At 38.4% G+C, this 15,202-nt stretch overlaps 1 protein-coding gene across 1 annotated transcript in view; it reads right to left on the reverse strand.

Annotated features, from left to right (window-relative positions):
- Positions 1 to 15,202, reverse strand: part of spon1a (spondin 1a) — a 70,250-nt gene that overhangs the window by 11,280 nt on the left and 43,768 nt on the right. The window contains exons 7-8 of the mRNA XM_044190293.1: positions 8,402 to 8,466; positions 1,843 to 2,044 (exon numbers count right to left, since the gene is read on the reverse strand). Of these exons, the coding sequence (XP_044046228.1) occupies positions 1,843 to 2,044; positions 8,402 to 8,466 (267 nt within the window). The remainder of the gene's footprint in view (positions 1 to 1,842; positions 2,045 to 8,401; positions 8,467 to 15,202) is intronic.

Consider the following 15,202-nt stretch of genomic DNA (forward strand, 5'->3'; position numbering starts at 1 on the left):
ATATAAGGAGTGTTTTTTTCCTATGATTTCTAAGCTGATTTATTGATGTTTATACTCAATGGACATCAAAGATAATGAAATCCCAGATGAAAGTTTAAGTCACACTGAATGTAAAAAGATGTGTATCATGTCTGTGTGTCCAGATCTGACAGTTATGAATCCGAGAAGTATGATTTTTTACGCTAATTACAGCAGCCAGGCACTAAGGGTTTTAAAGTACCTTAATTGCCTCTATTAGCTGTGTGTCATGGCCACTGCTGCAGGTCCAACTGCTGACTGTGTTGATAAGTCGGCCAAATCAGCAGGTCAAATTACAATAATTAACTTCCTGTTGTTTTTAGAACGCCTGTCCCTTTCACCTCACGCAGTATGTCTCTTCCTTCTGGGGGAGGCACATCTCACCATTTGAAAGCTCCTGATGTATACTGATCCATTTTTGCTGTTGTTAAGGATCATGGAGTTGTCCAAAAATGAATGTATCAGACTATACAGTAGATGGTAAGCTGAAGCTGTGTTTGCTATGAAAAAATACAAAATACCAATATGAACAGACTTCAGTATTTTTTGACAGTTCCTTTCAGTCTCTTAAAAGAGGACATAGTCAGTCTAGTCAGTCAGAGTTAAGCAGAACACAAACTGAAGGTTCCTGAATATTCCCGAGTTGCCCTCACAGTACAGTTCGATTTAGTCGGAAAGTGTCTGTAAGCAAAGACAGGCGTGGTGTACAAAAGAGTGTGTGTGTGTGTGTGTGTGTGTGTGTGTGTGTGTGTGTGTGTGTGTGTGTGTGTGTGTCAGAGAGAAAATGAGAGAGAGAGGAAGAGTGAAATTATTCCTGAGGCCGGCCAAAACAAGCAAGAGAGCACAGTGCAGCGGGTTCATCTGTGAGCTCCGAGGGATCGGCCAAAGGTTTCACACATGTTGTCAGTTGAGTTTGGTCAAACATGCACAGACACAGCCCAATCTATTAGTGCTGAATGGAGACACTGAGCATGCAGCAGACAGCACCTCAGGGTGAGGGCGGGAGGGGAAGACGTTCAAGGCTGTTAAAGGAGAATTGGATGGGTGATGACACTTGAATTGTTGCAGAATGGCACTATGTGAAGAGGTGAGAGAGGGAGTGATTATGAATGTGAGCAGACAGGCAGATGAAGAGGAAGAGGTTGGTATAATGACAAGGTCAAAATGCGAGTGTGAAGGGAAGACTCAGCTGGTGATGAGAGTGAGGAGGAAGGTTATCCAGCGGGGTAAAAGGTGGAGAGAATAACAGTTTGCAAAAGGCTGTGATTGCTGTGGGACTGTGGGGTTGCAACCTGAGTTGAGTCACACATTCAGAGGAACACTGCTGTTTTTGTTGCATGATAATAATAATAGATAACACCCCCCACCCCCACCCCCCTCACTGGTAAATTTTAGTTATTTAATACATTTGAAAATGATGTTTCACAAAGTATCTAAGTGACAACTGACAAATAATGTGTAAATGTGTAAATTACTTTCAAGGTCTCTAGGCATTCCAATGACTCATATGCTACAGTTTTCAATGTAACTCACTGAAACTCAAAAGGATATTTCAGAGTGTTTGCTTTCTTCACCACAAACACTGGAAATTAATAACTAACTAATGCTCACTCTAGGAATCTGAAAACATCACCACTATTGTAAGTAGATAGATCAGTCACGGTACATAACACGACAACACAGACACAGAGTGAGGAAACATTCTTGATGTTTTTATGTCAGTCAGTATGAATGTTTGAGAGCAAATTACTGAGGTAACATAATGCTTTAATAAACACATTTTTTTAGTTATTAATATCAAAATGTTTGAATGTTATTACTGACCTCGTATGTCACCCCACTATCAGTGCCTGCATCCCAGGGGATCAGGTCCTGGACCACCTTCTGGACCCAACCACACTCCTTGGTACACAAGTCCTCAGCAGACAGACCCACATTCCAGTCTGGACTGGGCCCCAACATGGTCAGGTAGGACATGAGGTGGCGGGTCCGGTCCACTGAGAATTCAGCTGAGGGGGCGGCCCGCCTGAGGAAGAGAGTGATTCAATGCATTTTGTAAGTGTGAGTAAGGGAGAGAGACAGAGAGGTGTTAGCTGCATCCCAACTGATGTGTGGGAACTTCTGAAGGATGTGGCCCACGAAGGTGTGTCCTTCAGAAGACCTGAGGCTAGGATGCACCTGCTCCACCTGAAATGAGATCTCCAGTCTGAACAAAACCAAACCTAATGATGGATTTGGTTGCGCCTCGTGAACTTGTAAAGTCATACATTTCCAATTGTGTCACCAGCAAGTTGCCCTCAAATGGCAAAAATGAGGAGAACTAGGACAAGTTTCTGATACCCAAGTTTACAAGGTATGACATTTTACTGGCAGTGTACCAGGCCCAGTGCACACTCAAGCTACTACCTGCAATTGAAATAAGGTAGAACTTATTTCATCTCTAAATAAATGTTTTTGCCCAAGATGCTCAGTATACATAGTAAAGAAAGAAAGAAAATAAAAGCAGAAAGTAGAAAAGTAATACTGTGAAATGGTTGCTAAACTAAAGGAGAAGTTCACCTGGAAGTGGGAAACTGTGACTCTCCTTTCAAGAAAGAGAAAGGAAAGGTACTTACAGTGCCTACAAATCATAGTGACTGGCAAATATGTAGTTGACATATTCTAGACTCACAATGCAAGACGACATATCTCCACACCACATTTGCTCTGTTACAGTACAGGAGACACACACACTCTGGTCATCTGTCTTGACCAATGATTGACAGCTAAACAAATTACAAGAATTTTCCCAGCCAATACAAGATTAATTAGGAGTGGGAAGATTCTGGTTACACAGACAGTTAGCAAGTGATTCCTTTTCACCTGTCACCATGCCCATATAAATCCATCTGACTTCGTCTGACTCACTCCTGCCCTTGCACACTCTACTAACGATGGCTGTAAAATAGCCCTTATCCTCCGGGAACACACAACTTGACTCAACTTTCCTGGGACTCTGCTCAGTGAGTAATGCAAGTCTGAGGTTTATCTCAGACAGCTACTTGGGCTCTACAAAAAGGTAAAGTGTAATTGACAGAAAAGGAGAGACAGAGCAAGTCTGGTAGCAAATGAGGAAGGGATTAACCACCCTAGATAACCCCAGTGAAATGCTTTTGTTATTCTAAAATGTTTCTGGTTTATGAAACTGTGTGTATTCTTGGACAGGTGTTGATACGAATGTTAGTAGGTGTCATGGTGTTGCTACATGGATATTTGACACTAAAGATTCCCCTACTCACTCATTCCCTTACATTTGACTGTTCCAAAAATTACTTGTGTATGTGACAAATCAGTGTTTTCTGATTTTCCGAGTTCATGTCTGGTTAAGTTTAGGCAACATAAACTACTTGGTTAAGGTAAGGGAAACACTGCCTTCATACAAAAAACAAAACAAAACAAAAAGTTTATGGCTGCCCTTGGCTGACTAATTCTGATTAGTTTAATAAATTCTTCCTGCCACGAAACCTTTGTAACATCCAATAAAAGTCATGGCAAGAAAAGATTTCCAAATCTACACAACCTGAAATTTGATTTGACTGGATCTTGGTGATCCTGGTCTTGCTAGCTAACAATACCATTGTAACTGCAGCAGACCTTTTACCATTTAGTGCTCAATAAATTAACTGACTGTGGAGTATCCATGACATCTATTAAAAAGACATGATTTATTTAAAAGTAAAATATTTGCTGAAATTGTTTAATCATTTAATATAAACTCTTTTGTTGAAAGACGGCACATTTATTGTCCTGCAGAAAAAAATGCTAAACCAGTGCTTAAGGTAGGTAATTTCTAGTATGCAAACATATTTGGTTGCACAGTAGCTAGTGGAACAGAGGCTAGCCCAGAAGTGGGGCAAGGCTCGCTACACTACTATACACACACACGAACCACTTCTTTCAACCCCAAAATATAGTTCTGAGAGTGACAGAAATAAAGAAGGCAGCTCATTAACAACTGTATCCTTGTCTTCAAAAGCTCCTTATTTCACACCGTTGACAACCATCTTATTTTTTTAGCTGCTAATCAAATGTAACCCATGGAACACCAAAGTAGTCCTCTGGTTATTAGAAAGATGCCTGACACGAAAGAGTGGGAGCGGGGAGACAACAAGGAGCCCAACTGAGTGTCATGGGAGGTACTGTAGCTGTCATGGATGTAACCATTTTAATGCAGTATAAAGTGGGAAAAGTGGCACAGACAGCAGGTGAACTAATGAAGAGAAATTTTGTGAGGAAACTAAAGGAGGAAGAGACTTAGTGTGTAGTGTGACTTGGTAGAGAGTGGGAGGATACAGTGCAACACAGATAATTATCTATTCTTAAAATACTAGTTTGGTAAACTCACAGTACCAAGACTTCCTGTATGTTTAGTGGACTAAGAAATGAATCAACTTCAGCCTCTGCCTCATCTCCTAAAGGCACAAAGCAATTCAGACAGCCATTATAACACACCATGCTTGTTGACCAACTGATTAGAGCTTGAAGGGGGCAGAGGCAGGGTGACCACACTGCCCTGACTTTGAAGGATGCTCCAAGTGGCCAAAATTATTAATGAAAATTATTTGTAATGTTATTTGTGGTATTTAATAACATATTACATTTTCACACTTGTTATATGGTGTTTTTCTCTTTTTCGGTACAAGGCCATTTCATACTTCTGAAAAAGAAGATTTGATGTCTTATTACAGGACAATAGTTCCACTAGACATGGCAGAACAGGTATTTTGGAGCCACATCTACCGTGAATTGTCTCTGAAACACAGAGGCTGCGGGTTTTGTCAGTCCGTGTTTCTTATAGGTTGGCTTATACTGTAGACATACGAAACTCTGATATATACATACAAAAATTTGTTCTCATGAAAAGGGCATTTTCATTTAGAAAAAACGCTCTATGTTAACTTCTTTAGCTAATCTGCCGGTCTGACTTCTCCAGGCTGCACATAGACGAATGTGTACTCATACGTTTGTGTGGCAGTTTTTTATACTTGTACTGGATGTAGTACGTTCATGTTTGTTTTTGTGTCCGTTTCGAACCCACCTCCCGACAGGAGTTATATAAACCAATCAACTTGCTCGACGCGAAGATCCGCAAGACGTGTTGTTGAGAGTTTTGGAGGTGTGCACGTTGGTTTCTCTGCGATCTACAGGCTTACCCAACACCTTTCTCTATGTAGGTCTGCGGGGACATTTACACGTATCTTTGGAGAAGCATAATCTTGTTCCCACCAGAGACAACAGTGCTATAGGCAACTATTTTAGAATCACTGACTTTTAAGACTACAGACTGAGTCATTTGCATGAGCCGACTAAGATCAGATGGAAAATAGAGCATATCACCTTTTAAATTTGGAAAAACTAAGTGTATCTGCTCAAAGTAATTTCTGTATATTTTGACTGCAAAATGATGTGGCAGTGAAAGGACTATCAAGTCATGAACATGCCTTTGTCAGCTGAGCTGGTCTGGCACAGGTTTGCTTAACAACAGAATGGCAATTTCTCTATCAATATGCAGCGTTCCAACAGTAAGACTTGGGAGCAGTTGGAGAGTGGCATACCATAACAGTTGAAGGTTCCACAACAGTGCCAATGTGGCTGTAGTTTTAATGGACTACATAGACTGCCACAGTTTGGACAGCCACAAAATTAACGGTGATATTCCTTGAAATTTACACTACCATACTTGGAACCTCACTGTTGTCATTCTATTTTATTGTTTTACTGTATCTTTTTTGTTGTTTAATTACTGACATACAATTCTATTGATGTGCTTTTCTATTGTATTGGGCTTTATTTATTTACCACAAGCCCAGTGACCCTGAAACGTATGGACAGGTGGTTAAGTCATCTCTTAAGGATCGGTCTAGTATGTACTTTTTTGTACTATTTTGTATGTACTATTTTCTGGAAAATAATTTCTTACCATTTATTTATTTTTCCAAATTATGTATGTCTCAGGAGAGCCACTGCTGTAGACATACTGCTGTAATATGTGATAATGGCTGTCACTTCTTCTTCGCTTTAGTTGACTTAAAAGACAAAACAACAAAAAACTGAGCATGACTTTTTACTTGACTTTTAAGTTCCATACCCCATCAGTCCTGATGTATATGTCCTACTGTCCAATGTAATCCATTTTTCCTTTTATTTTCCATATAGCCCTCTTACCTCCAAGATACCAAAGACTAGACAATAACTCATGAAGTGGAAAGAGAAATGTTTTATTCTATATATTATATTCTATATCAGCCTCATTCTTTTCTCATCTCCCACATCTACTCTCCTTCTACGTCTCTGCTTGGTTTAAGAGGAGGCACTTCATTTTACAGAATGCAGTTGCAGTGCACATACTGGTTCTTAACCACATAGTTAACAAAAAAAAGCATTACTAATGTAATTAAACCCCAGTCTTCTGAGAAGCTGTATTTAATCACTTCCTTAGTCTTTATGGTTGCTGTTTTCCTTTCTCTCTCTTTCTGTTTTTTTCTCTTCCTGTCTCTCATCATCACAATTGACAAAGCAAGAAATGTTAGAAGCTTTAGTTGACAACGACCCTTTTAGAAAAAAACATCAGCTTGAAAACTGGATGGGGATGAGGAGATCATTAAGAAAAACTTTGTGTTAAATGACAGCAAAATTACCTCTTCATACAAACATACTTATTTACTGTATGTACACCTAAAAACACACAAACATGGAGACACATAAAACATGCATATTTACACTGTATTACTGGAACTGTAACACACAAACACACACATCCAACTATGAAACGTGCTGACATAAATATGTATTTATGCATTTTTCATGCAGCTCATATGTAAAGCTAATGAACTCTCTAAAGACTATTTTAAGACAAGGTACATCTTCCAGTTGATAAAGTTAGTCAAACGTAGACTTAACTATTTCCATGGTGAGGACACTTCCATTTGGTTATCGATACAAAACGTCCATCCCTTTTCTTGCTCCAAACCAATGTAGCTAATCTGACACACTTCTGCATGTGCTGTACACAATCACTGTGTGAAACAATTAATTGGTTGCCTGTACTGCACAGAGAAAGCTAATTAGCCCTAGTGGATATCATCGCTTCTATTCCTAGCTGTGTTCTTCCCTTTGGAGAGTAAACTCATGGCCCTTTCTGAGGCCCTGTGGTTGAGGAAACAACACTGCACAGGCCTTTACCACTAAAGTTCTTCTGAGCTAGCTGAGCCAACAAGCTTCTTGTTTTTCTCATGAATAAAAGATTAAATGGCTCTTATGAATTTAGGAGTAAATAAGCATGCACACTGTAAGCATGGTGTAGACGGCAGTTTCAGGGCACCTTTGAGCTGGGTTTTCACTGATCAGCAAGCTGGGTGCAACTTCGGATACTAACTTCTTAATGTACACTTCTGACACTTTATGCCTTAAAACCTTAGGATCTACGGTATCAGCTATGTGAATTAATTCCTATTAATTGGTTAACCAGTGGTTGAGAATGTTTTGGCCTATTGGCTACAAATTATGGATGCTTTACATTAATGTTTATTATTTTTAAAGGTATTCCATTAAGTTTTTAGATTGAGTTCTTACCTTGCAGGCAAAATTGCCTGAGATAATCCATCACAGTGGGTATGTTTGCTAAGGAGCATACTGAACATTTTCTGTCATACATTTTAAAGAGTACATCTGGCTCCAGATAAGTAACTGATTTACTCCGACCTCACATCCAAAACACATCAAACACAATAGTCAAATTAAAATAGCGGTGGTGCTTATATACCGCAGACCGATTACAGACCCTACAGAGTTGCTCAAGAATGATTAAAGCCCAGGCTATTACAAATTAACTGCAGGAGTGAGACAAGTACTAGAGGGACTTCAACATTAGTAGTAAAGCTGGCTGTTAAAGGAGAGGCCGTTGTAATCCCGGACTCCACCTATTACAGGTCTGCTGTAACAACTTTAACAACTGCTTATCCTATACACTACTTAAAGGTAATCCTGTTTGTACATATGCCATATGCATTAAGTCAGAATTGTATGTAATGTAAGTGTATATTCTATAGTAGCGTGACTAAGTCTCTATGGTCTTGAATATTATGGACAGTATATTTATAGACAGAAGACCTTGGAATCTGAGATGGATTCCTGTGACAGATCTCTAGCAAGTTTTAAGTCTCCACAAGTTGACTTGATACTGTAGTCAAATTATTGAAAACTACTGGATGCATGAAAACTTTGTGAAAATATTCAAAAGATGAATGTAGATGATTTGTAATTTGTGATAAAACTCACAAAACCAGCAGCACAGTCAGAAGCAGATGTGTGGTGAGTATTATGATAATCAGAATATATTACTTACACATTAAGTGGTTGCCAGGCTGGCCACTGTGCTTTCATTTTAATGACTGTCAGGACATCATCACCCTACAGAAGAGAGACAGACAAAAAGACACAAAAACTCAATCTCAGTCCCCTGAAATAATCATCACTTCACTCTTGAACCACCACGCTTCACTGGTGAATGATTAAAAAGGATTCATGGAAGACCTTTTCCCATTTCCACACTTCTATAAAATCCTAATGGTCAGTGAATAAAGGCGGTATATGTGGTCAAAAGATCTAAAAACGCAACTTCAAATAGGTAAGAAAATCACTGAAGAAAATGCAGCTACAGAGCAAAGATTAATTTAAGAAAAAGGGAAGCCCCTGGGCTTACTTAAGGCACACACGCACCGAGCCAAGGATGTAGTTAAAATGCCTTTATTAGTTTAGGGCGTATCAAAGTAAAAAATCACAAAAGGAGAACGCTGGCCTGTTTCGGCCCACACTGGGTCTTCCTCAGAGTGTGGCTGGAAAGAGGAGTCAAGCTGAGTGGAAAGTCGTGATTTCTTATATAGACAATTAGTAGCCAGGAGGCCAAATTACACCAGTATATCACACAATAAATATACCACATATATGCCCTTTTTTTACAGTAGCCCAGAGCATACAAACCAAACACTGGCTCTAGATAGGGCCTTTCGTGTTTTTTGCGAGTTTTGTGAGGGTGAGGTGAGCGGTATTCAAATGGTTACAAACTGCAATTTCACCACTAGATGCCACTAAATCCTACACACTGGACCTTTAACCTGGATACACCAGAGCATCAAATTTAAAAATCCTAAGTCTAAAAGTCTAAAGTAATTTATTGAGACTATTAATATAAATTAGAGAAGAAACATTGACAGTTAAATGGAAACATGGCCCAGAAGATTAAAGAGAACCTGAAACTAAATGTTCTCAACACAAGATGAGGACATTACATTAAAACATTACATTTCGTTTTCCACGCACAATGTGAAATGCTTCTAGTCACTTGCTCGAAAATAAAGACATAAAAATGTTTTAACTCTGATTATCCAATCTTAAACCAAATGTAGTGGGGGGGTGGGGGTTCTGCCATTGATGCTGATAGTCATAAGAACTGTAAATAGCTCTGTTCCCCTTTATACTCATGACCCTCCCCGACAGCTACAAAGAATTACACATGGGTGTATTTTGGTGCCATGCCATTTAGTTGGTTTAGTAATAGAAGACATAAGAAAGTATTTCAAACATGTTACATTTGTGCTTGATGTTCTGTTTCCCCCTGTGTTTCTTTAAAAGCAAATATAATTGAACAGTTGTACTGTATACTAAATAAGGTCATGCACACAGTATCTGAAGTGAAGACTGCCAGTGGACACCAGTTCACCATAAAGTAACAACAAGGTACATATAAAGGAGTGCAATATCATGAAATGTAATACAATACCACAAGAGCATAAACTGAACATGAAGCTTCACAAATATAGTATATTTACTGCAGAGCTAGTGAGTAGGATCTCATTGTATATTATATGTCTTTGTGTTATTGTGTCCCTATTGGAGGCATTTTGTGTTTTGTCACTGTGGAAAACATAATACTCTCTCTTGAGCACGGTTTGTCTAAACTTTCAGGAACAGAGAGTATGCACAGGACAGACATGAAAGAATCCACCATGGTGAAAATGAATTGATCAAACTTGCAACCTTCCAGTCAAAAGCCCATTGCATCTACCAGAAGCCATCAGAAGACATTCAAATGTTCTCTTCAGACAATGCCAAACAGATCAAAAGTAATTACTTTTCAAGCAAATTACTACTTCTCATTAAATAAAAGGTGTGTAAGTATATTCATAATGTGCTTAACTGTTGTAATGATGTAAGTAACCTTACTTCCTGTGGACATAACATAATGTTTGTTCCAGTAACCAAAATGAGAGCACCCCCATCTCTTGCTCTGTGTTATTGAATTTCATTGCAGCAAATCTGACAGGCTGATAATAAGCACAGCGGACTAATCCTATTTTAGATTCAAGGATGTTACTGATGGGCTGTGTCTGTGCTAAGGATTTTTTTTTTTAAAAAAAGGTTTTTTTTGCATGTTTTCACAACCCGACACAGTATTGCATCCTCATGGAAGCTTTACACTTTCAAGTAAACATTTCAGTCAGTATTAAATCATATTTAGTGAGGTATTTGCAAACTTACAATGAATAGTGCAAAAATAGTGAAAAAATGTTTGGTCTATTCTTCTGCCCAAGGAAACATGTTGATCTTGTTTGAAGATCCACTAGTTAAGTAGTTGAGAGCTGTGACAATAATGCAGCTTCTCAAATATACAGAAACAGAGAAAGGGAAAAGGCTTGCTTATTTTGTTTTTAACAGACCATCTGTCTCTTAAATGTGATCTAGGACAGAGGTTTTCACAATCCAATTTCCCTGGCAGAAGGTGAACAGAAAGCTTGAAAATAGAGTTCTGATGAGGAATAGAGCTAGCAAATATTGCTGTGAGACCTTTAGAGAAATATATCTCACAACCAGCAGCGTCCAAGACAGTGACAAGGATCACTAGTGAATGAGCAAAAAAAAAGACCTTCGCCCACAATTTAGTCTTTTGGCAGCCATTTGCAGAACAAATTGAACTGTCAAGATGCGACTCATAACTGCTGAAAAGGACACATTTCATGTTCTGCACCTGCAACCCCAGAAACAACATAACAGTTTTCTCAGTCTCTCTCTTTCCCTTTTTCTCGCTCTATTTTACTCTTGGACATCCCAAAATAACCATACCTGAATGGCTATATATACAATGGGTGTTTTGAATCAGCCTAGCCTCCTAAAATTATGGAAAATTAGCATGATTTTACTTTGAAGGTGAGAAAATGTGAGAAAAATGCATTTTACCACTATGAAGTGATTATAAAATATCAAAGTGCAGACCAGTGTGTGGATTTTAAAGTGGTGCAACTCTGTTCCTCTCTGATAAGAATATTTGTTTCTTCTTAGGAGAGGACAGTCTGGACTCTACTCTTTCCCCAAAGTGTCAGTAAGTCATATTGCTGAGGGCACCACTTTTAACGGGGATCAGAGGAGCTGATATGATTGGATGTAATTGATGTCAGCTTTTAACCATTCACATCATCGGGCACACTGTGTGCCTCTGCTCATGAAAATACCACAAGAGCACTGCAAAATATAGCCCAAAAACTAGTCAGCAACACGCACTGAAGTAAAATGTATAAATCACTTGGAAATCTTGATGTAATTTGTATCTATAATGAAGATGTACCATATTTTCCTAAATAACACCAAATTTTCTTTGCTCTTGAAAGTCATGTTTCAGGCTCATCATGCTCATTAGCTAATATCACTCAGCTTCTAATCAGTTGTCAAATACACACATTAGCCCTTTACCACAAAAATACTATTTGTATTTTATTGTTGATTGTATATGTAATATGTGTATCAGTGTAATAAGAATAATATAAACTGTGTGTAGGAGTAAACCTCAGAATGAAGAGCAGACTTACATATTAAACCTCAGCCAACTTCTTCACCCCAGCATCAAATCAAAGTCCAAGCAGGACAACACGTTTTCTCTCGACCTCTGACACTGGACAATAAAACTTCTCCCCTCTCCCACACAAGAAGGCTGCAACATCCTTTGACGACTAAATGGAATCACCAATGGTGTGTATTGAAGCATTTTACATGGAAGTTTCATTTAGAAATTGCATGACCTTACTAATTAACCAGCTTCTGCAGATGATGGAAATCATACACATTTGTTTTCAAATAGAAGAACTTAATTTAATCATTAAATTAGGTTTTTTTTGTTATGCTAGTGTGACACGCACAAAATGTATGGTCGCATTTTATGTAATTTTGTTTATGTTTTTATTTTGGGAATGTTATTTCTGTGAGAGGAATATTCTAATATGAGCAATAATGGTCGATTATTGCCTCTTGGTAAAATTACAAGGCTTCTTTTTAATACACTTTGAGCATGAGGCAGTATGGCGCTTCGCTTCTCCCATGGATTCTTGTTGCTTCCTCAGCCTGCTGAGCGAAGCTGCACTGAACAGAAGCGCCTGTCTCATTCTTTCTCCTGTTTTTACAGGTCTGGGAAGTTTTAAAATGTGTATACCTATATGTGCTCGTTGCTAAACATTTAAATTAAATGTTAGATACATTTTGTAAGAGAAATTTGTACATTTATATGGTTTCGTAAACAAGTAGAAAACTCCTTTGTGTCGCGGGTGACCAAAGATGGCAGCTATAAACTTCAAAGTTGTTACGGAACAGACAGATAAGGAACACAGAGATGGAACCAGAATGTTCTTTATTGGATTATTGCCAGATATTGTAGGTATGGAGAGAGGGAAGTTAGTATGGGGATGGACTTGCTGGAGAGGGAGATCATTGAAGACAGGAGATCGCTGGAGATGGGCGACTGGGTGTAATGCCGAGTAGCGTGGAGAGTCCTAGTCATGAACAAGGTCAGACCATTACTGAGGTGAATGCAGGGCTTATAGGCTGGCTGTGATTGGGATCTAATGTGGAGCAGGAGTGTAATTGGGAGCAGGTGTGGGTGATGGTGGAGCCTGGCGTATCTGTGACAAAAGTAAAATGCAAGCATAATATAGTTTTTGGCTCTAGCACATTTCGTTTTGGGTTAAATTATTCTTGGTATAACAGCTTATCCTAAATTATTATATTATTGGCATTACAGTTCTTGAAACATTATAAGCACTTTGAAAAGTTAGACTTTGCAAGTCTACAGCTCAGGCATTCATCAGACTGATATAGTCATTAGTAGCAATGTGCTAGTTTTTTATTTGCACTAGGAGTCAGGTTAAATAAGGGACCATGTGAGAACCTAAAATTCTACATTTCATAGTTTACATTTCTTTTATTTTTGATATTATCGATCTTTGTATTGCTAAAGTAACACTGGAACAGAAAACAGAAGCACCTGTCGCCTGTTTCATTCTTTCTCCTGTTTATGGTTCTCAGTCTGAGACCGGTTACACTAGCAATATATGTGTTTGTTTCATTTGTATAATTATTCTGTTTGTTTTATTTCAATTATTCAAGCTGCCTGGCCAGATAATGGGTAACATATGATTGACTAGTGGCCACTTCTTCTAGAACTCTGAACCAATCATATTGGTCAGTTGCCCTCTGAACATGTCAACCAGATACTTGGCATAAAAGATCTCTTCCTGAGACCAAACCTTTGAGCATGACGACAGTGACAATGTTATGAGCGCGAAAAGTGTGATTCAACTGTGGTTTGAGCATCACCCCTTTTCCATTGAGTTTATGAAACCGCGTCCATTCCCAGAGTCTGCTCCGTCATTAGTCCACGCCATTTCAACCAACTGAGCTCCAGCAGACTACACGAGCTGTCACCAGCAACCAACGCTGCTCCAAAGGCACACGCACGTACTGACCAACTATCTAAGTACCTTGCTTGGAGGATGGAGGTCTACATGGTGGCCAATTTGCTTTTTTCATAAAGCTGTAACGATATATCTGACTTGGTCTCTCAGGAAACGATCATTGCAAGAGTGCCTGGTCAATTCTGGTCAGTATTCATTATAATATTCAATAGTTTGCTACCTTATTTATGCCAGTCTAAATTCTCCATTCACATTGCAGCTACACGCTTGCTTTTGTTGTTTTAGTTAGTTTGTCTGTTTGTGTATTGGCTTTTGTCTTGGTTAATTGTGCTGTTTGTTTTAGATGTAGTGAGTAATAAATGTGCATTAAATGAACTTGTATTTGTCCTGTGTTTGCTTGATTACATTTTGGTCGCTAAACTTTTAAATCTATGCTACCCCCGCTCTACATTTAAACTAATATTGATATTCTAATAATTACCTATTATGATTATTATTAGGACTATTCAGTAATAATAATACATTATTATTGATTTTCCAACTTTGTTACTTTACAGACCTTCAGATTCATAATCTTATTGAAATTGTCTCATAATTTTCCTATACCCCCAAACATCATACCATTGAGATAAATTTTTCCCTACATGTGTTTAAAACAGGGTACAGAGTAGAATTTCACTGTTTGCTCTCATTCCCTTCAGCTATAATTGAGTCTTCAGTCAAATGTAGAAAGTCCTTGTAGGATCAATATAGAGGATGTGATCCAATATTTCCCATCATTACTTACTAATTACCAGAAACCCATCACTTAGTAACTCCCTAGACATTGTGATGGAATGGATAAATTATAAAATTAATTGCAGACTTGTCAGTATGGTGTGCGCAAGCTATGCTATAGCCAGAGGCTCATCTGCCCCTTGGTACAGTATTAATTTTTTATTTCCTTATTACTAATAACTGACAGTCAGTAGTGAATATGGATTTGCAGCATCAGAATTGCCATTTTGATTTAATGTTAAAATGTACTAGTTTGCTGACTTAACAGTTACATTACATGTTACACAGTTGCGCAGTTAAAAACACAAAAAAGATCACTTCTGATATGGGGCCTATTGGGTTCAGATTTATTAAGTTTGCGTTGCAAGGGCAAGTTTTTTCATCTTAGTTATTAAAGAAATTAATGCAAATCAAGAGCATTGCACAAGCAAATAGACTGCTTCATCACCAAAAGCACAGCTTGCAAACTTCAACTAGAATATTAATCTACCAGGTCAGGGCCCCTTACAGCCTTGTTTTTAGCTTGTCAACCATGCATATAAATCTTACTGACTTCATAGACTTCTACAGGAACTGTTGTGCTTTTGGTCTATAAAGGGCCACGTAATTCTTCAAATAAATTTGAAACATTAAAA

The sequence above is a fragment of the Siniperca chuatsi genome, linkage group LG1, assembly GCF_020085105.1.
Source record: "Siniperca chuatsi isolate FFG_IHB_CAS linkage group LG1, ASM2008510v1, whole genome shotgun sequence".
Taxonomy (NCBI): Eukaryota; Metazoa; Chordata; class Actinopteri; order Centrarchiformes; family Sinipercidae; genus Siniperca; species Siniperca chuatsi.